At 57.1% G+C, this 19906-nt stretch overlaps 1 protein-coding gene across 5 annotated transcripts; it reads right to left on the minus strand.

Moving 5' to 3' along the window:
* Positions 1-792: 792 nt before the first annotated feature.
* On the minus strand, positions 793-8146 carry FNDC5 (fibronectin type III domain containing 5). Of its 5 annotated transcripts, none has more exons than XR_003517653.2 (7): positions 7998-8146; positions 6266-6381; positions 5624-5822; positions 5194-5283; positions 3254-3387; positions 2260-2350; positions 793-2177 (listed from the first exon to the last, which is right to left on the minus strand). XR_003517653.2 is itself a non-coding variant. In XM_027581331.2 (6 exons), exons 1-6 carry the CDS (start codon positions 8068-8070, stop codon positions 2160-2162), a joined length of 630 nt encoding a protein of 209 aa, XP_027437132.1. In that variant the 5' UTR covers positions 8071-8146; the 3' UTR covers positions 793-2159. The 5 variants fall into 5 exon arrangements, 3 of the variants coding, with proteins under 3 accessions (XP_027437132.1, XP_027437119.1, XP_027437143.1); XR_003517656.2 differs by having other exon boundaries at positions 2260-2920; XM_027581331.2 differs by lacking the exon at positions 2260-2350.
* Between the last annotated feature and the right edge of the window lie 11760 nt (positions 8147-19906).

The following is a 19906-nucleotide window of genomic DNA, read 5'->3' on the forward strand; positions in this document are numbered from 1 at the left end:
CACAGCCGTCTGTACGTACCTGGTGCTGACTTAGGGGCTTCTGCGCCACGTGGCACTAGACAGGCGCACAGGACACGGAGCCTGGCAAGTACCTCTGTTCAGGTGTGGTTTAGAGTTCTGGGTGCCAACAGATTTCCACGATCCCACCCAGCCTTTAAGACTTGCTCTCCTCCTCTTGGAACCGTCCATAACAGTGTGCCCTAAGTCCCCCTCACCTGACCTTTTCTCTCCAGCTCTTGCTGGCTCTGGACAGGAGTGTTCGAGGTGTCGCATTCACTGGTTTGCTCACTGGCTCATGACATCCTTACTCCACCTTTCAGCCTGCTGTTGGGATCCTAATGATGTTCCTTTAACCGCCCCAAACAGCAGGCTGGGACTACTGAGAGGCAGCAGGCAGCTTCTGCAGTTCCTCCTTCCTTCCCTCCCCACCCTGGGGAGAAGCTACGACTGCATTCCTCTGGTCAGGGAAAACACCCAGCCCCGCCCAGAGGGGAGAACCCTTCCTTCTAAAAACTGAGCACCAGCCTGCGTACCTGTGCAGCAAGGCAGCTCAAGCTTGGGTTTGGGGGCCTCAGTAATAGGAAGATGGAGGAGCTATTTTCTCCTCCTACACGTGCACCCCCATCTGTTCGAGATTTCCCTTCCAACTCCAGCTTGGCTGGCAGGCATGTCCCTAAGAAGCTGCAGGCCAAAATGGAGAGAGAGAACGGACTCCCTCCTCCACACATCCTGACTTGCTGCCAGTTGCCGGAAAAAGAGGGTAACATTTGGGCATTTACCAGAAGACAAGGATGTGCCTTTTCATTTGTCTTTTATTTTACATTTAAAAAGAGGTTATTGCTCTAACTGGATCAGAGGTAAGGACCTCTCCCCTAAGGAGCCTTGGCCTTGCAGCCCCATTCAGCAGGGATGGAAGTCACAAGACAATGAGTGGAGCCTCATGCCCTTCCATGAGGAAGCCCTTAGTATTGCTGACATCTGCCTTTTACCCTGTCTCTCCTCCCTTCCTGTGCTGCCACACCGGGCCAAGCAGAGTGGTGGCTGACCTAGCCGGGAGAGCTCTTGTAGACCGGAAGGAAGGGGCGGTCATTGGGTGATGGCTTTCAGCTCTCTGGCTGGTGGGGGGGAGGGGGGGGGCACTTGCTCTTAACGTTCAGTTCAACAGGTATTCACTGAGCGCCTACTGTGTGCCAGGCTTGTGCTAGGCGCAGTCCTCCCACATGCCCGTCATTCACCACCAACGGAAGGCGCCAAGGCCCATCTCTTCCCCTGCAGGCATTCAGCAGCCGTAACTTGTCAGTCCCAGGGAAGAGTCTGCTTTCCCTTATCAAGCACCATTTTGTTTTGTTTTGTTTTGTTTTGTTTACCAGAAAGGGGCAGTGGAGAGAGAGACCTGTTACCTCACACCACTCAGGCTCTAGGGAAGGACATGAGGACCCTGGGTAGCTTTCACAGAACCCTGGATGAGATGGTGAGATATGGAGACCCCAGAGGCCAGGGCTGCTCTGACTGTCCACAGTAATGGCTCAGGCCTGCCTTCCAGCAGCTTCCACTCCAGAGCAGGTGACTCAGCAGCCCCCAGGATGTCCCACGTGGACATACCTTTTCAGTTGTGTGAGCCAGCATTGTTCCAACTCCAAGAGACTCTTCCTAAAAAAAATGGGGCCAGCACCTCCCAGGTCTCTTTCCCACTTCGTCTTCTTAAGACGCCAGACTAACGATGTTACAGTCAGATAAGGGCCAAAGAAGATAGAGGCTGCAGGCAATCAGCTCGGGGAATTCCTCTGCCCTCTGGAGTGAAGCCCTTCAGTCGTGTTTTCCAAAGAGACAAAACAGAACATCTTACACACTCGCCGAATTGTGCATCACACAGCAAACAAGTCCTTGATAGCTGGATCCAGAAAAGGCTTGCTGGCAGCCATGCGCCTGCCCCATGGCTTCCCTGATGGCTCTAGGTCTGAAAGACACCGCTGGAGTCAGTCTAGGTGCTTGTCATCTCCCAAGAGCTTTGTGCATTTTCTCGAAGAGGAAGCCAGTCCAGGAGAGGCGAGGAGGCAGAAAGAAGGCTGTGTCTCATGCAGCTTTGCCTTTTCCAGAATGGGGCCAGGCCTTTTAGTTTTGTGGCTTGTTTATTTTTTTGCAGAATTTGGGTTTGTAGTTCAGCCTCCTTCACCAGACTAGGATGGGGAAGAGGGAGAACAGTGTAGCTAGCTGGGCCTCCCCCCCACCACGGTCCTCCCTGTCCCTGTGCCCATGGACCTGGAGACCAGCAGAGAAGAAAAATGAAATCCTTCTCCCTGCAGACAGGCAGTCATGCTTCGATGATGTTCACCGAGGGCTTGTTTGGAAACTGGGAGGAAAAAAATGAGAGAAGCAGCCAGGGCTAATCGAATAGACTTCTTGCAAGGTTGGAAACAGGGGGAGGACACGAGAAGGGAGGGCTGCCACCTAAAAGCCAGGCTCTTGTCCCACATGGAAGGAAAGGAGGAGCCCTGCCTGTGTGTCTCGTCTCTCTGCCTTCTCAAACCCAGCCTTCATCCTCACTCACTTAGCGGCCAAGACTGGGTGCCAGGCCCTGGGTCCCCCCAGCCCCCGGTCCACCCCCAGCAGAGCCATCCCGCCAGCTGGTTCTCTCCCATCCTGCAGACCTGTCTCTGAGCGCGGCCTCGGCCCCTGACACTGTCGACGTGCTTCTGGAGATGGGGGTTACTAAGAGGCTTCAGGAAAATGCGCCAGAAAGAGAGAAGCCAAGAGAGAAGACAATAAGCCAGGGGGTGTGAGGAGATGGGAGGGAAGAGGAAATGCAGAGAGGGCCAGATGTTTGTTTGTTGGATAATCATCGTCAGAACCATGAGATCCTCCCACTTCTCTACCGTCTCTTCTGAGCTGCTCAGAGCAAGCACTGACAAGGTTTTCATATCTGTTTTGCAGAAGAGGAAATGAAGGTACAAAGAGGTGAAGCACCTGCTCAAGGTCACACAACACGGCAGGGGCCGAAATGAGCCCAGAACCCCCTGTCCGTGCTGTCCCACACCAACCAAGCATTCTGCCCTCCCCACTCGCAGCATTTTCTTAACCCCACTGGCCCCTGGTACCCGGCAATAGGAGAAGGTCCAAAATCCACGTGCAGTGTCCCCTGCATCACACCGGCAGTGGCCAAGCTTGGCTCTGCCCAGCTGCAGGCGCGCCCGGCCCCGCGCTGACCCTGCTGCAGCCCAGGGGCCGCCCGCCCAGGCCCGAGACCTGCCCTCACCTTGCTGCGGAGGAGACCTCCCCCTTGGTGCTCTGGTGTGCTGGTTTCTGACGCGCTCTTGGTTTTCTCCTTGTTGTTATTGGGTTCATTGTCCTTGATAATGTCATACTGGCGGCAGAAGAGAGCAATGACGCCTGGGGGGGGGGCGGGGGAGGGCAAGGGAGAGCAGTGAGACGCCAGAGCTCCAGCCCCGCCCACCCGCTTCCTTCCCACTGGCACCTGCTGAGCAACGGCCCCTGCCTCGCCCGCCCCCCGCCAGCCACCCTCTGCCCCGCGTCCCCTGCTTCCCTTCGTCAAACCCCTGACAGCTCTCTTTTCCAGTGAAGGGAAATAGAAACAGTAACGCCCGCTGAGCCCGGCACGGCTGATGCCCCCGAGTCCTCAGAGCGCTAGGAGGGCACCTGTAGGTCGCAGTGAGGGCACCGACGTAGACAGCCTAGGAACCCACTCAAGGTCCCGCGGTGCAGGGAGCCGGGGTGTGCACTCCAGGGTCTGCGCTCGGCTAAATGCTTATTGTTAGCAAACTACTAATACGTGAACGTGATAGTTTTTGAAAGCCAGATACTATTAAGGAAGCCAACTCCAATTCTGGTAGGTGTCTTCTCCATTTTTACCTCTGCTTTATTTATAGTGCTATTTCCGGATCCACCTGCTTTAGATCCTATCTTTTGACTTTCCACCATGGTAGATACAGGCTAACATCTCCCCCCACTTCCTTTCCCATCATCCTAACAGATCACATCACAATCTTGGGTTAGTTCACCACGTTTATATTGTTACGATTATGTAAATACTATCTGTGTCATGCCTGATAATGCACCAGAAACCTCTTTGGTACAAGCCTTTGTTTTTCCTTTTTTTTTTTTTTTTTACAAGTGCCTGTTTTTCGATGTGCCTACAAAATATTTTTTCCAAATGCTTCTACAATACAGCCTGCTCTCTCAACCACCAAACTAAGACAGCTTTGGCGTGGTGTTCAAGTCCCTCAAAATGGACTCCAGCCTACTTTATAGCCTCACCTTCCTTCACTGCCCCCCTTCCTACTTTCTTTCTTGGATCATAGCTGCACTGAGCCAGATTGAACTGAATTTGTTTCTTATACATGCTGTCAACAGAACCCTGTTCCTTTTTTTGGCTGCCTGGTGAACTCCTATTCATCCCTCAAAGCTCAATTCCCATCCCATGTTTCCGCCTCTCTGTGTTTTTCCTAAGTTCTACTGCAAGCCCTAGAATTAATTCCCTCCCCTCTGCCCCCATACATGGCACCCATAACACCGAATTATAGTTATGTAGGGGTCTGGCTTCTCCTAGAGCCACTTCCTGCAAGCCCCGGGCTCTTCTTAGTCATGACTCTAGTACTATCTGGAACGGAGAGGCCATTCAGAAAATGCCGGTTGAGTTAAGTACCGAGATGAAATGTGTTCTTTATCCTCGAGTAGCTCAGACAAGTGGGAAAAGGCAGAGACATGAGCCCAACGACCTCATCTAAGAGGAGCTACAGGGAGAGACAAGCAGTGCCATATGCTCATGGACAGACTGGGGAGATTTTATGGAGGCGGACTCAGAACTGGGGCTAGAAGCAGGAGTAGGTTAAGAGGGTGTCCGAAGCCCGAAGCACCTGGAGGCCCAGCACCCCAGAGGAGGCATGGTTGCTACAGCCATGGCCAGAAGGCAAAGGGGCTTTGGGTGTGTCTGCCCCAGGAGCCCAAACTACTCCCAAGGGAGGGAAGGGCGAGGGCTCAAATAACAGGTCCTCCAAGGCAGCTAGCTCTCAATCCGCTAAGTTTCTCGTGACAGCTAAGCTAGAGAATGGGTCCCATCTGGTCCCCAGAGCAGGACTTCAAGACTACTCACATCACCTCTCAGCTGCCTCCACTTCTGGGAGGAAAGGGGCCTCCCTTCCCCAGAGGCCAAGCGAGGAGGAACCTGGAGGCACTCACCGGCCCACATGAACAGCACCACTACGATGATCAGCACCTCGCCGGTCCGCAGCTGTTGGCTCCTCCCCATCTCCTTCATGGTCACCTCATCTGCGGGGAGGGAGACACTGGGTCCAAGGTTCTTTTCGTCCCCAGCCACCCCTTTAGGGCCAGGCCCAAGATCTTAAGTGCTTATCTCTACAGGTGCCCCGACACCTAACAAAGAGATTTGAGAACATGCTGATGGCTACTTGGGGCAGCAGCCACAGGGCTTGACCCAAAGCTGAGAGTTGATATCCCCACTGTCTCGGGGACTAGGGTGACCTCCTCTCTCTCAGGTCTGGGGGTCCGGGGAGGTAGCGGGGGCCGCTGCTTTCTTCGAGCCACCCACTGCTCTGGCCCTGACTCCCCCCCTTCCCCTCCCAACCCCCCCTAACAGTGCCAGGCCTGCCTTTGTTCTTGGACGCCATCTTCTCTGCCTCACGAGGGGTCTTGAACAGCACGGGCTCGCTGGCCGGACTCTGGCCCTGAATGGAGATGGCCTGCACGTGCACAATGTACTCGGTGTCCTCCTCCAGGTCCCAGAGGGCGCACGAGCGGGTGGTGGTGTTCACCTCCTGGATGAAGCGCAGCATCCGCACGTCCTTCTTCTGCCGAGGCAAACGCCAGGCCCGCTGTTGGTAGCGCCCAGCCACGGATCCCGCTTGGCCCCTCTCTCTGGCCGTGACAAGGGCTCACCCGGCTACTGAGCTGAAGCCTTTACACACTTAAGCTTCCCACGCACCCCTCATCTCTGCAGGTGGCTAAGACTATCGCTAGCTCCATTTTACAGAGAGGGAGACAGCGTGGGTGCGGAGAGGTTAGAAAAGTCGCCCGAGACCGTCTCTCCAGTGAGAACTTGCCCCGGGTCCCGAACTCAGGTCTGTGTGAGATCAAAACCAGACTTTCGATTCCCAGTTTCCAGTCAAAGGCCCCAGAGCCCTCCTCATTGATCCATTCCCCTCTGGGGTCCCCGTTCCAAGCCATACACCCTCCTCCCCACTCCCTGCTACTATCTTGATGTGTCCTTCCCTCCCAGCCCTTCAAGGGTTACCTGCTGAGAGATGGCAAATCCGATGACGACTTCATCTTCCAGGACGTCCCAGCTCACCACCGCAGAGTTGGCCTTGAGATGCCTGACAGTGACATTCACTGGGGCCGAGGGGCTATCTGGGGGTGGGGAGGCACCTGAGCCTGAGCACCCCCTGCTGAGGCCCAGGCCCACTGTCTCCTAAGTGGGAACCTGGGGAAGGCCACACAGCGGGGGAAGGAAGAAAGCAAGGCGTCCAATGGAGTTGGCACGTGGGTCTCAGTCCATTAGCGGTTCAAGAGTGAGGCCTGAGAGGCCCAGGCTCCTCCTGTCCAGGGTGGGAGCCCCCACAAGTCACAGTGGCCCTATCAGGGTTCCAAGCTAAAATTGATGGGCCTGGGCCAGGGCCAGATCTAACGGAAGGGTGGTTAAAGGTGGGGAGCCAGGCATAGAGGAAGCAGAGGTGGCCAGGTTTGCAGGTGCTGAAAGTTAGTCTGATGAAAAGCAGTCAAAAGGACTCCCAGTCCAGTGCTCTTTCTACAATACCACACTGTTAGGTGAGTGACCTTGAGGGAAGGAGAAAGACCCAGAGGTTGAGAAGAGCCAGGCTAGGATGAGCCCTGGGCTGGGAGTGAGCATCAGGAGAGGAACCACCGTATCGCAGTGAGGCAGACAGAATGTAGCCTGGGGAGGGGTCTACGGGAGCCTCTTCACACTCTGCCAGCCCCAAGAGGCAAGTGGGGAGGTGGCAGGGGAAGAGGGGGTCACTCAGAGCAGGTTCTCTTAGGGGAGAGTCAAGAGTACAGGCTAGGCAGGGTCTTCTGCATGTGGGAAGGGGGTGAAAGGGGATCAGTCGAGAAGGGAGTGGGAGGGAGACAGGGATGGGGATCAGGGCAGGAAGAACCTCTCTCGGAAGGGGGCCCTGGAGTCACACAGTGTCTACATCTCCCACGGGGCGAGTACGGTGAGGGAAAGATCTGGCCCTGAGCAGCACCCTTCGCCCCACACAGGAGTGGACCTGAGGCCCCAGGGGCTGGGTCTGGGGCGACAAAGCCATGGGTGGAGAGAGAGACAGAGGGACACAGACAGGTGGCGGCAGACACAGAACCAGAAAACAGACAAGTGGGCTATCAGAGACAGACGGAGAGAGGAAGCAGAGAGAGAGAGAGAGAGAGAGAGAGAAAACACTGAGCCACAGAGAGATGGGTAGAGGGAGTGATGAGCGAGGCGCCAGAAGCCAAAGGGACAGATACAGAGCCCCAGGAGAGGCTGGGCTGGGGGCAGGCCAGAACATGACTGCCGAGGGCTCAGGGGTCCACCCCACCCACCCGGAGCTCTAGGGTGCCAGTCTCCATCCCCCTCACACTTGCTCAGCAAACTGGGACCCCATCCTGCTCTGACCCGCAGAGTTGTCCTGCAGGGCTTTGGGGACAGGGAGGCCCAAGGTGGGGGGACTGGTGTCCTCAACTGTTCCCCAGGCCAAAGAAGGAAGCTCAGCTCAGGCACCTGAGGCAAAGGCCTGGGGTCAGGGCCATGGGATGAGGGGGCTGGGGATCGCAAGACCCTACACCCCCAAGGCTGGGGTGGCGGGCCAGGGGTCGGGGGCTGGAGGACGGGCCTGGGAGTCAAGAGGTGGGGAAGAGGCCAGGGCCGGGTTGGGAGGGCAGGGAGCAGGAAGGGGCCCGAGGACTCCCGCCCGCCCGCCCGCCCCGCGCCGAGCCCCCCGCCCCTGCGCCCCCCGCCCGGGCCCCCTTACCCGCCTGCACGAGCGCGAGGCAGACGCAGCCCAGCCACAGGCGGAGCGCGGCGCGGGGCGGCCCGGGGCGCATGGCGGCTCCTCCGGCCGGCCGGCCCGGGGCGGCGCAGGGGGACGCGGCTCCGGAGCTCGGCGACTGCTGGCGCTCGCGCTCCGGCCCGCTGCCCGCCCGGCCCGGCCGCCCCGCGCCGCCCCGCGCCGCCTGCATGTCGGCTCCACGGACAGCGACTCCCGCGCGGCGGCGGCGGCGGCGGCGGCGGCGGCCGCGTCCACGTCGGGCGCCCGGGGGGCGGGGCGCCCCCGCTGGGGGGAGAGGCGCGGGGCGGGGTGAGGGCGGAGGGCACCCCCCACGCCCGCCCCCTCCCGGCCTGCCGGCCGCCGGGGCGCCCCCAGCTCGCCCGCGCGCCGGCCCTGTCCCCCTCCCCCCGCACCCGGCCCCGCGCCGGCCCCAGCCCTGCCCTTCCCCCAGGGAGAGGGCGGACGCGCGCCCCAGACACTTATCGGTGTTCCCCGGTCCCCACCACCCTCCCTCAGCCTGGGGGTCCTTACCCCCTACCCCACCCCACACCTGAGGCCTTGCCGGGGCCGGGACAGACGTGAGGAGAGGGGAGTGTCACAGCGTGTGTGTGGGGGGGGTGGGGGGATGTAGATTAGACTACCGAGTAAGTGCTGGGGTGTATACAGTAGGTGCTCAGTGTTTACCGCGGCCGGGAAGAGGGTGCTCAGACTCACTGGAGACCTATAGCTCTGTGAGACCGGCCAGTCCTTCCCCTTCTTCGGGCCTTCATTTTTGTCTCCATGAGAATAACAACCCGCACCTACTGGGTGCCAGACACTGTGCCAAGAGCTTGACTTGCATCGTGCCCCTTCTCACTGAACCCCTTAAGGGGCGCTCTGCGGCCCCCGTTTTGCACAGGAGACTGTAGTTCGGAGAGGTCACTTGACTTGCCCAAGGACCCATAGCAGAGCCAGGATTTGAACACAGGCTGATCTGACTCCCACGCGTGTGCTTGACTCGACTGTCTCCCCAGCCAGAGTGAACTCACGCACCCTACCATCCCTGAGATCCTAGAATTTGCCTGTACCAGATGCTCCCCAGCCAGAGAACAATCTGGAACAATCTCTTCCCAAGAGCGGGTGAGGGAAGAGTGGCTCCAGCCCCCGCCCCCACCATTCTGGCCCCGCTGAGTGCTGTGAGCAGGGAATGAGCTAATGATTCTAGAGTGCAGGGGGCTGTGGAGACTTGGCAAGTAACCCCAGTTAATAAAGGGGGGGGGATGGCTCCTTCCTCACAACCTTGGGGACACCCTTATGCCTGCTGCTGTCCCTGCCTCGGTCTCACACACTCTTCTGCCCAATCCACCCCTTGTCTGTTCTTGAAGAGGCAGAGAGCTGCCCTTGCCCTGCACTGACCACCCTCTCCCTAATGCAGAGACCTCTGCCAAGAGCCCACTGAGAGGGAAGGCCCCCACCTTGTGGCACTCTCCACCCTGAGTCCCAGTCAGAGAAACAAGGTTGAGGAGGGAGGCATGGACCAGGGCCCCAGGGCCCTCAACACGGAGAGGCCCCCACATCTCCAGATGAGCCCCCCCATCTGAAATTCCACCGTTAAGGGGCATTCCTTTGGGTCTTTTTTTTTTTCCCCTAAAGATTTTATTTATTTATTTGACAGAGAGAGAGACAGCGAGAGAGGGAACACAGCAGGGGGAGTGGGAGAGGGAGAAGCAGGCCTCCCCCCCACTCCCAGCAGGAAGCCGGATGCGGGGCTCTATCCCAGGAGCCCGACCATGACCTGAGCCGAAGGCAGACGCTTAACGACCGAGCCACCCAGGCGCCCCTCCTTTGGGTCTTAAAGGCCTTTTGGTCTTCCAGAGGCTTCAGGAAGGGTTAATCCTTTTGGAAAAGGGACACTTTGCAAAGTTATCCCATAGAATGTCTTCAAAATCTCCCTCGCCCACCATTTTAGATTGAGAAACAGGTCCAGAGATGGAAAGAGCTCCCCGAAATTCACAGTGCATCAGGAGCAGCAGTGGGGCTCTTCTCTCCCAAAGCCCGCCCCAGGACTTCTTGCACTGACCCCCAAGTTTCTATGGGTCACCTTGGAAAGGGTAGGATGCGAGGGGGCTCGAGGGTTCTTACTGAGGGCGGACCCCAACCGGCCAGCCCTTCGGTACCGCCAGGATTGCTCTGCTTGGCAGGCTGAAGCCCCCAGGCCCATTGGCTTCCCCAGCCACATACCTTGTGCTGGGGTGAGGCTCATTTGGGGACTTCCACCTGTTTGGGGCAGGAGCCAAGGAACCAAAGCACCTCTCTCTCCTCTCTCTTCTCTCTCTCTCTTCACTCGGCGGCTGCCTTGCGCCCCACCCCGCCCGGCCCCGCCCCACCAGCTGCAGCTTGGCCCTTAGGGACCCCCCAACACCAGCAGGCAGGATAAGACAACCGGGGGCCTGCAGGAGCAGCTGGAGTCTCCTTAGGCCTCATCACAGGAGCCAGCAGGAAGGAGAGGGGTCAGTTAGAGGTCACAGAGTCCACTCCTGTCCCCGCTAGGGAGAAAGAGAGAAGGGTGAGGGTCCTGGTGGGGTCTGGAGTCCTGCCTAGCGCGGGGGAAGGGGGAGTCCGGGCGCCACCTGCTGGCCTCTCCAGGTATAACCCCGGGTAGATGTAGGGCACTGGGAGGGGGGTGATGGCAGCGCCTAAGACTTTGAGAGGGAGGGGGAAAGTGGTTGGAGGAGGACGTGAAAGACAGGGAGGATTCGGAGAGTCGTGCCTGTCGGGGTGCAGCCTTCCCCGGCCCCATGATGCATGGGGTGCTTGGGCATGACCACAATTCCGGGAAAAGCCTTCTTGCCTGGAGTCTGGTAAACAGTGGAAGCTGGGTAGGAGGTGGGAAGAATTGAGAGGATTTAGAGCCCCTGGTGATCTTGGGAGTGGGCTTCAGGACCAGTTGCTGTGTGGGCACCATCTGTACACCAGTTCTTAGCACAGGGCTACAAGCAGTAGGCACTCAATAAATGTGTGTTGAATTTATGGAATGAATTTGCTCTTCTAACATATATCTACTGAGTACCTATTATGTACCAGGCTCGGTGCAACATTCTGGAAATACAGCAGTGGAAGAATGAATGAATGCATTAGTGAGGATCTAGGTGGGGATGGAACGGTGGGCCTCTGCCCTCTCAGGCTGCATTGGTTTCCATTTGGGTGACTCCACAGACATCTCCAAGGAGGCTGGCTAGTCACGAGCGCTTGGATCCTCCGGAGTGCCCAGAGCTGCACCCAGTCCTAGTACCTCACTCAGGCTGCAGGTGCCCAGGCCAGACCCTAAGCCTAGAATGGTCATGGTCCTGTCTAGAGAGTTCCCTAGATATACACACTCCAAATCACAGGAAGAATCAGGAGAAGGGCAGGAGATTGCTTTGGGTATATAGATAATCAAGCACCTACCAAGAACTTGACTTTTTGTCCCTGTTATTCTGAGTCTTAGGGGTCACGTGTTGTTGGCTCCCATTCCAGATCAGGAAGCTGGGGCTCAGAGAGGTGTGAGAACCTGCCCTGCATCACACAGCCAGTGAATTATGGAGTTTGATCCAGGCTGCCTACCCCCTCCCCTCACCTCTGAGGGATCCTTAGGGCACGGATCCTGGCCCAGGGTTCACTAAAGGATGTACAAGCAGGGGCTTGCGGCTTACAGAGGCAGTTGCTAAGCCTGGGCCCAAGACCACACCAGGGAAGGGACCTACCGCTCGCCAAATATTTTCCATGTGCTGGCACATTACATACATGAGAGATGCTTCTTTTGAATCCTCACAACGCTGAGGAGTCAAGATTGTTATACTCATTTTATAGATGAGGAAACTGAGGCTCCAAGTGAGGAAGTGGCTTGCCATGGGAGACCTTGGTCTGGCCTGCCCAATCCCCAAAGTCCCCATCACAGCAGTCATGACACCAGCCCAACTCAATGTTTCCTGAGTGCCTGGGCCAGGCCAGCCTGGGCCTGGGTGCTGAAGACAAAGTGATGAACCGGATCAGTCCTAGCCCCTGGAGAGCTCCCATGGTAGAGAGAGATGTTTAAAATAGAGAGAACACGACCCTCTGGACCATGAGGCACCAAGGATCTAAAGAGGTCAGAAGGGAGCATTAATTTAAAAGGAAAGCAGGGAGGCCTTTTGGGAGGAGGTGACGCCTAAGCTAACTAGTACTGAGAGTCAGGTGGGAATTAGTCATATGAGGGGAAAGGGGCAGAGGGAAAGAGGAATCTTTGTGGGGGGAAGCAGGGAAGACAGAGGAGGATGACAGGGAGGGCTAAGAGGGCTTGCTACAAGCTCATGGGCTGTGGTGATGGGAGCAGGAAAAACAGCCCTGGATTTGGAAGGCTGTTCCAAGCTGCAAGAGAAGTTGGGCTGGGGGAGGGGCTTTATTCATGCAACAAGTATGTATGAACACCTACAAGTACCGGGTCCTCAGCGAGGTCCTGGGGGCACAGCCGTGATCAAGCTGATAAGATTCCCTCCCTCATGGATCTCACATTCCAGTGGGAGAGGTAAAACAGTGAGCTAATGACTCAGTAAAATCCCTTCGGAGACTCTCAGGGGCTATGAAAAAGATAGAGTGCTGGGGTACAGAATGGCTGGGTGGGGTAATGTTAGCTGGTGTGCTGTAAGGGGCGAGTCGAGCCTTTCTGATCGGGCAAAAGAGACTTCCTCAAATCTCTTCAGTTCTTCAGCATCTGCAGAGGAACCAACTTCCATCTGACAGCACCCAGAGAGGTTAAGAATCTTGCCCAACCTCACACAGCCAGTCAAGGGCAGCTCCATGCCTCAAATTGCCTCAAACCCGGGGGCCCGTTTTACCCTTGGAGACAGATTCTCAGCTACAAACTATGGTTCCCCAAGATCCCTCAAGAGCAGTGGGGCCAGAGGCCCTGTTTTAGGGGCTCAGATGAGGAGGGGGCTACAATAGGAAGCGAAGGCACCTGGAGTAAAACCTCTTTCCTACCAGGGAGAGGCGGAAGGACAAGAGCCTGGGAATCAGATGGCCCTTAGACTCCAACCTCAGCTCAACCTTGACCGGCTGGGTGACCTCAGGTACCACCATCTGAAGTGAGGGTCCCAGGCTGGAGGGCGGGCCCATCTCTCTCATCCCAGGTACTAGAGGGCCTTCCTTGGCCTGAAGGAACATGGTTCTGCAGAGCCAGGAATGGCCAGCAGAGGGCGCCTCATTGGCCATAGTGAAGCCAATGTTGCCCAGAGTAGGAAAGGCTCCAGGAACCCGGAGCCCTGACTGGGGGAGGCTGCCCTGCTTTGCCCTGGAGGCCAGCTGTCAGGTGGGCAGACCAGAGACTCAGCAGCGAGGCAGAACGTAGGTCTTGCTGTCCCTGCACCGTGCACGACTTACTGACCTTTCGGAACCTCGGCTTCCTCATCTGTAAATGGGCCTAACAATAGCGCCCGTCTCTCGGGTCTCTGTGAGGAGACAGTGAAGAGCAACCACATAAGGGCTGGATATATAGGGGCTGCTATTTTTATTAGCAGTAGCGGTAGTCATATCTTCAAGTGTCTGACGCGAAGGGTACCCAATCAGGGGTGGCTATGACAAAGACAATGATGATGACAATGATGTAAGACTCAGTCACTGTTTGTTTTGAGTTTCCTAAGCAGGGAGCACCAGCACCTGCTGATCTGGGATATCTGCAGTGACAGGGAGCTCACTATCTCCTTAGCAGCCCATTTGCACTGTCAGAACATCCTCTTGCTGAAAGCTCCCTCCTGGACGATGCTCCCCCAGCCCAACACCTTGCTCAGGTTGACCTGGCTGGTCGGGCCTCTGAACTCAAGCTCCCTCACTTCCAAGGGGTCTGCCTGAAAGGCCCATGAGGTCGGGGAGCCAGGACATCAGCTGCTGGATCCCTGCCTTTGCTGGAAGGGCAGGGAGCTCACAAGTGGAACCCAGGGAGCTTCACCAGCCAAGAGATTCCTGGTGGGTCTTGCTGCTCTTCAGAGTTCCTTGTCTCCTGACTGGGAGATGTACAGGGAAGGAAAGTCCCTGCTGTCCCTTGGACCTCCCTTCACTCCCCAGTCTCCAGAATGACTGGGGCTGGAGAAGGAATCTGATGACCCAGAGCTGTAAGTCCAGGAACCCTGGCATTCTAGTTGGGAGGCCTCAGCTCCTGTCCCACCTATTGCCAGGCTTCCTTATCCGTGTTTGTGGGTCCCAGGTAAGGGACCATAGGCCAGGCACCAACAGGTCTCGGGGGGCAGGTAGGAGCCAGACAATCCTGGACTCAAACCTTGGCTTGGCCCACACCTGCTGTGGCAAATCCCCCCACCTCTCTGAGACTGTTTCCTCCCTGGGCGCCTGTCTCAGAATGGCTTTGTGCAGGGGTTATACGTGAAAAGGAAAATGCAGCACTGGGCACACAGTAAGTATCTATAAAGGTAGCAGTGAGTATTATAAAGTAGAAGTCCCTCATTTCCCTAGCCCCTCCTTGTGCCTGAGGGGGCCAGGGTGGCTCTGGGAGTGGGTGATGTCAGCTACGATCATGTCCGGATCCATTTCTCAGTTAGCGGGCACCTTGTGCATGTGTGCTCACAAGGGGGTGCGGGTGTGCACACATGTGCATTGGACGTGTGTGCACGTGCAAGTGTGTGTGTGTGTGTGTGAGTATGCGTGCGTCTGTGTGCTTGTAACTAAGGCCGTCCATCCCAGTGATTCCCAGGGCGCGTGCATACTTGCAGGTCCCCGTGCAGCATCCCTGCACTGATTCGGGAGACCCCTCTGGCCACTGTTACTATGGAAACCAAGACGCAAACCCCGGCTCCAGGGAGAGCCCAAGGTGCCAGAAAGGAGAGCTGACCCAGTCTTCCCAGCAAGGGAGACAGGTCGGGAGCACAAGGCTCCTGGGATATGGCAACCTCAGCCCCTGGGGGTTAGGTTGTGGGACTCTGGGTCCCTTGGAACCCTCTGGGAAGCCCACACTTCTCCAAGGCATCCTGGCCCACTGGAAAGAGCTCCAGAAACAGAGCTGGGTCCCATGCACAGTCTCAAGCAGGAACTCCATCTCTTTGTGCCTCCGCTTCTTCGTCTATAAAATGGGGACAAGAGCAGGTGCCTCCAGGGTGTATGAGTGTGCGCCCCTGAGCCACGCAGTGTCACAGGGCAGCCTCTTTCACGTGCACTACCCTCTGGTGTCTTGTGGGCTCCTCACAGCAGCTCTAGGAAGGAGGAAGATCCCAGCAGAACGGAAGCTCCAGGAGAACACCGCTGACCACGCTGGAATCGGGTCTGCTGCCCCCACTCCTGGGGGCCCAGCCCTGCAGCATGTGTGCAGTCCCTGAGGCCATGGAGCCATGCTGCCGAGGTGACTGGGGAATCCATCCACTCTTCTGGGTTGGGAGGGGCAGGGGGAGAGTCCTCATGAGGCCATGAGCCCTGGGCAACCTCCCAGGGTAGAGCTGGGTTGCTACAAGTCTTCTGGGAGACAGATCCCAGTTTGGGGAGGACTTTTAAAAAAATGCTTTTGGGGACTCCTGGCTGGCTCAGTCAGAAGAGCTTGTGACTCTCGATCTTGGGGTCCTGAGTTTGAGCCCCACATTGGGCGTAGAGACGACTTAAATAAAAAAAACCTAAAAAAAATGTTTGACTCTTTACATTTTGACTCAAGTCTCAGATGCGGTTGAGTGCATGCACACAGGTTGTAGACATGTACACAGAACTGTGTATACAGTTACAAGTGGACACTCAGCCTCCTACCCTTCACCCCACTTCCAAGAGTGACCGTTCCCTTTGCGGTGACCCCAGGAACTATTTTCAAACAGTCAGAGATACACCAGGAGGAGCTGCGGGAGCAAACAGAATGTGTAATGCAGTGAAAGTGTGTAAGAAAGATCCAAATGCTTATTTGCCAGAAAAGGTGTCACAAAAGGGGTCACTTCTGATTTGAGGAGGGGGCAAAAGGGTGGGCCTGGATGGGGGACCTAAGGCAAGCCATCAAGCCTGAGGCCCTTCCAGCTAAGAGTTGCTTTCACCAGCAGAGGGAAGAAGGAATACTGTGCAGACAAGGGGTGGCTGGGATGTGACCCCAGCTGCCTGCATCACTTCACCCCACCCCCACCTAGGTTAAAACCCACATGCAGGGATCTGGGGGTCAGGGAGCCCCCTTCCCCCAGCCTTGGCTCCAGATCCCTTCTTCAGCGTAGGGCAGATCCTGGCCATCTGTAGAGGAGGTGCTGGACCTCAGGGGGGTTATCAGAGGCAGGTGGAGAGTAGGAGCTGAAGTGGGAGGCAAGGGTTGGGCATGTCATGGAGAGTCTCCAATGCCCACTTACTCTGGTAGGCAGTGGGGAGCCATGGAAGGTTATTAAGCAGGGAGGAAGGGGATTAGATGTGGAGAAACCAAAAGCTGGGGAACTGTAAGAGGACCAGGCGACAATACAGGGCCACCAGAGGAGGGAGTGGGACGGGAGGTTTTGTGGGGAGAGGACAGGGTACGCCTGAGAGGCATCCTTTGGTTGAACTCTGACTTGGGAAGGAAGGAGGGGTGGCATGGAGAGGAGGGAGGGGTTCCTGGAGGGGACCCAGGCACAGGGCAGGCTGGGTGGAGGGCCATGAGTTGGATGCTGGTTGGCTTGAGTCTAAGGTGCCTCTAGGCTTCTGACAGCAAGTCCGGGAAGTGGCTGGAAAGAAGCCAGAGTGAGTGGGGTTGTTTTTGTCAACTTTCCCAAAGCTGGGAAGGAGCCAGGTCAAGATCTGAACCCAGGTCTGTTTCCCTCTGCTGTCTGTAGGTTCACAGTGAGGGACCAGCAAAGGGGTACCTTCGGGTCCTGGATTCTGAGTTTGGCTGAGAGATGAGCTGCGCTTACCCAGGAGGGAGCTGGTGCTTTTCTTGGGGGCACTGCAGCCATCCCGCTGCCACAAAGCCCAGCAACCTCAGGAGCTCTGCAGGCAGGACTTTCAAGCCCAAACTTCTGCTCTGCAGAGGGGCTGTTTCTAACCAGCTCCCGCTTTCCTGATCGCCCAGCACCAGTTCGCCACCTGGAGCTGACATTAGCTGTGTGCAGCCCAGTGTCCCAGACAGTACAGGCTTCCTCTCATCAATCCTCACAAAGCCCCTTCAGGGAGGCATTAATATTATCATTTCCATTGTATAGATGAAGGAACCGACCGAACCTTCCAGAGGTGAATGGCCTTGCCCCCCTCCACTGTGGGGGTGGGGAGTGGGTCAGGTTGGCCCAGCAGCTCTCTGGAGGGACCCCACCCCACCCTGATTTCAAGTCTGCAGTCCCAGCTCCCAGGACTTTCCCAGCACCCCCACCACCCCCATTCTGTTCTTCATGGCCCAGCTCCCTTGGGAACAGCCAGACCCGCCCCTCCCCCTCCCGGGCTGTGCTCTTGGCAGCTCTGCCGCCCTGGGCTCTGGTCCGGGGGCGGTCCCCGGGCGGTGAGAGGGGCGGGTGGGCAGAAGCTGGGATCAGTTGGGCTGAGACTGGGGCATGCAGAGATCCCCAGGGCCCCACCTCTGGGTCCATGGTGCTCCAGGCTGGGGTGGGCAGGGCCCTTTGGAAAGGGGTGGCTTGAGGTTTAATCACTTTATCAATGTTTGTTTGTGTAATTCAGCCCTGAGATGCTTTTCCTTCCATCTGTCCTCACCATCTGCTCCCATCAGGATTTTCCAAACCATTTGGGACCTAAGAGGGGAGGGTGGGGGCTGTGCCTCTGAGGGGGCTGGGGAGGGGCTGCCTCCACCTACCCCACCGAGAGCTTCCAGAGGAGAGCCTGGGCTCCTGCGTCACATGGAACTGGGTTCAAATTCTGGCATTGTTACTTTCTTGTTGTATTACCTCCAGCAGGTGACCTGACATCCCTGAGCCTCAGTCTCCACATCTGTGAACCAGCAGTAACATTATTGACTCCTCAGGATTAGTTCAGATCAAAGGAGGTGATGATACATGCAAAGTACTCTGCATATAGTAGGTGCTCAAGAGATAGGCATTCCCGGGATGCCTGGGTGGCTCTGTCAGTTAAGCGTCTGCCTTCGGCTCAGGTCATGATCCCAGGGTCCTGGGATCGAGTCCTGCATCGGGCTTCTTGCTCAGCGGGGAGCCTGTTTCTCCCTCTGCCTGTTGCTTCCCCTGCTTGTGCTCTCTCTCTCTCTCTCTGACAAATAAATAAATAAAATCTTAAAAAGAGAGAGAGAGAGATAGGCAGTCCCCTCTCCATTCATCCCCCACTTGCTTCTCTCTCTGGCATCCCTCTCTAGTGCTAGAAGGGTGTAGCCACCTCTGGTTTCTATACCCCAGTCCCATTCCTCAGATCCTGGGGACACCCCTCCCCTGGGACTTGCACTTTCTTCCAACCCCCCTGGGTCCTGCCCATTGCTCAGTTCTCTTAATGACCCCACTCAGCATCTATCCTAAGCTGTGCCTCTCCCTCCCTCCTAGATGCTTCAGTTTGGGTTGAGAGGGGGTGAGCATCATCAGCAAGGACACCCCCCACCCTCACCCCCATAATAGGCCTTCATAGAGCCTTTCAAACCTACAGGGTTCCAGAGCCACTCGGGCCTCATCTCTACTCTGCTCATGCCCAGAATTTCAGGCCTGTGAGGGGTCTGTGAGGCAGTAAATGAGGCCCGTCTTGTCAGTACTCTGGTCAGGGGTTTCGACTGGGGATATCAAGGCACCCAGATCACTTGTCTAACCTCCCTGCTCCAAAAGGGGAAGAGACTTGCTCCAGGTCACCCAGAAGTGAGGGACCCAGGCAGGCCTCCTGACAGCTGCCCCTCTGGCCCCCTATCCTGGGCTATATCTCAGGGCACTAGGTCTTGGGCCAAGGGTCTTTGGTGTGCAGTGTGGGGGAGTCTTAAGCCCTCTGCTTTGGCTCAGGGGGTTCTCCCAGTGCTTCCCAGGCCCCCAAGAGGGGAAAGGTGACTGATGGGAAGTAGTGCAGAGCTTACCCGCATCCAAACTCTGCCCCCAGATCTACCCTACTCATTCCAGGTGCAGGGAAAATCCAAGGGAGATGAGGCCTCCAGGGAGAGAAGACATGGTCCTGCCTTCAGGAGGCCCATCTCCTGGGGAGACAGGATTCAGACTGGAGGTCCTGAGGGCAGGGCAACAAAGTTACCCTCACGGGGAAGAAAAACAATGGGGATGGAAGGCTCCTGAGGGGCTAAGCCAAGAAGTCAGCCTGGAGGAGGTGAACCTGGGGTGGGGAAGTGGGAGAAAGCAGAGATAGTGGCTAAGCAGCACCCTGTGAGGGTAAACTGAGACCTCCTGAGGATGGAGAGGAGGCTCCAGACCAGGCTGGGAAGATTCTCTGGCTTCAGGCTGAGAGAGAGGAAGGAGGGAGAGTGGGAGGGGAAGCCCCAGCAGTGAATGCATCCAGCCCCAAACAGGGAAGGCTCTCCAGGCCTAGTGGGGAGGAAGGAGGGAGCTTGTCACTCCAAGGACCTGGGGTGGGGGCTGAGTGGCAAGTCTCTCCCTGCCCCCAGGTCCTCCCACCGGAGGCAGCTGGGAATCACCCACACATGTCTGGCGTCTCTCACGCCTCCACTGGGGGTCCCAACACCAGAGCCAAGGCACACAGAGGAACTGATGTTCTAGAGGGCCCAACTGCCCCCCCACCCCTCCGCCTGGCTCCCCAGCTCCTCCAGCTGAGACCTCCTCCATCCTCGAGCAGAAAGGACTAAGGCTAGACTTTGATCACCTAAACTGCTCAGTCTGGGACCTGGAGAGCCAGGGGCCTCCCAGCAGCTGCCACTGAGCTGGGAGGAGCTATCCAGTCAGAAGGCAAATGCTGTGCCTTCACCTTCCAAGTAACCAGACCCATCTCTCTCTCCCTGAAGCGGCCCCCTGCTTCTACCCTGGCCCCCACTCCCCAAAGCCTGTTCTTTACAAAATGCCTGAGTAGGCTTG

This window comes from Zalophus californianus, chromosome 4 (assembly GCF_009762305.2).
Source record: "Zalophus californianus isolate mZalCal1 chromosome 4, mZalCal1.pri.v2, whole genome shotgun sequence".
In the NCBI taxonomy this organism is placed as follows: domain Eukaryota; kingdom Metazoa; phylum Chordata; class Mammalia; order Carnivora; family Otariidae; genus Zalophus; species Zalophus californianus.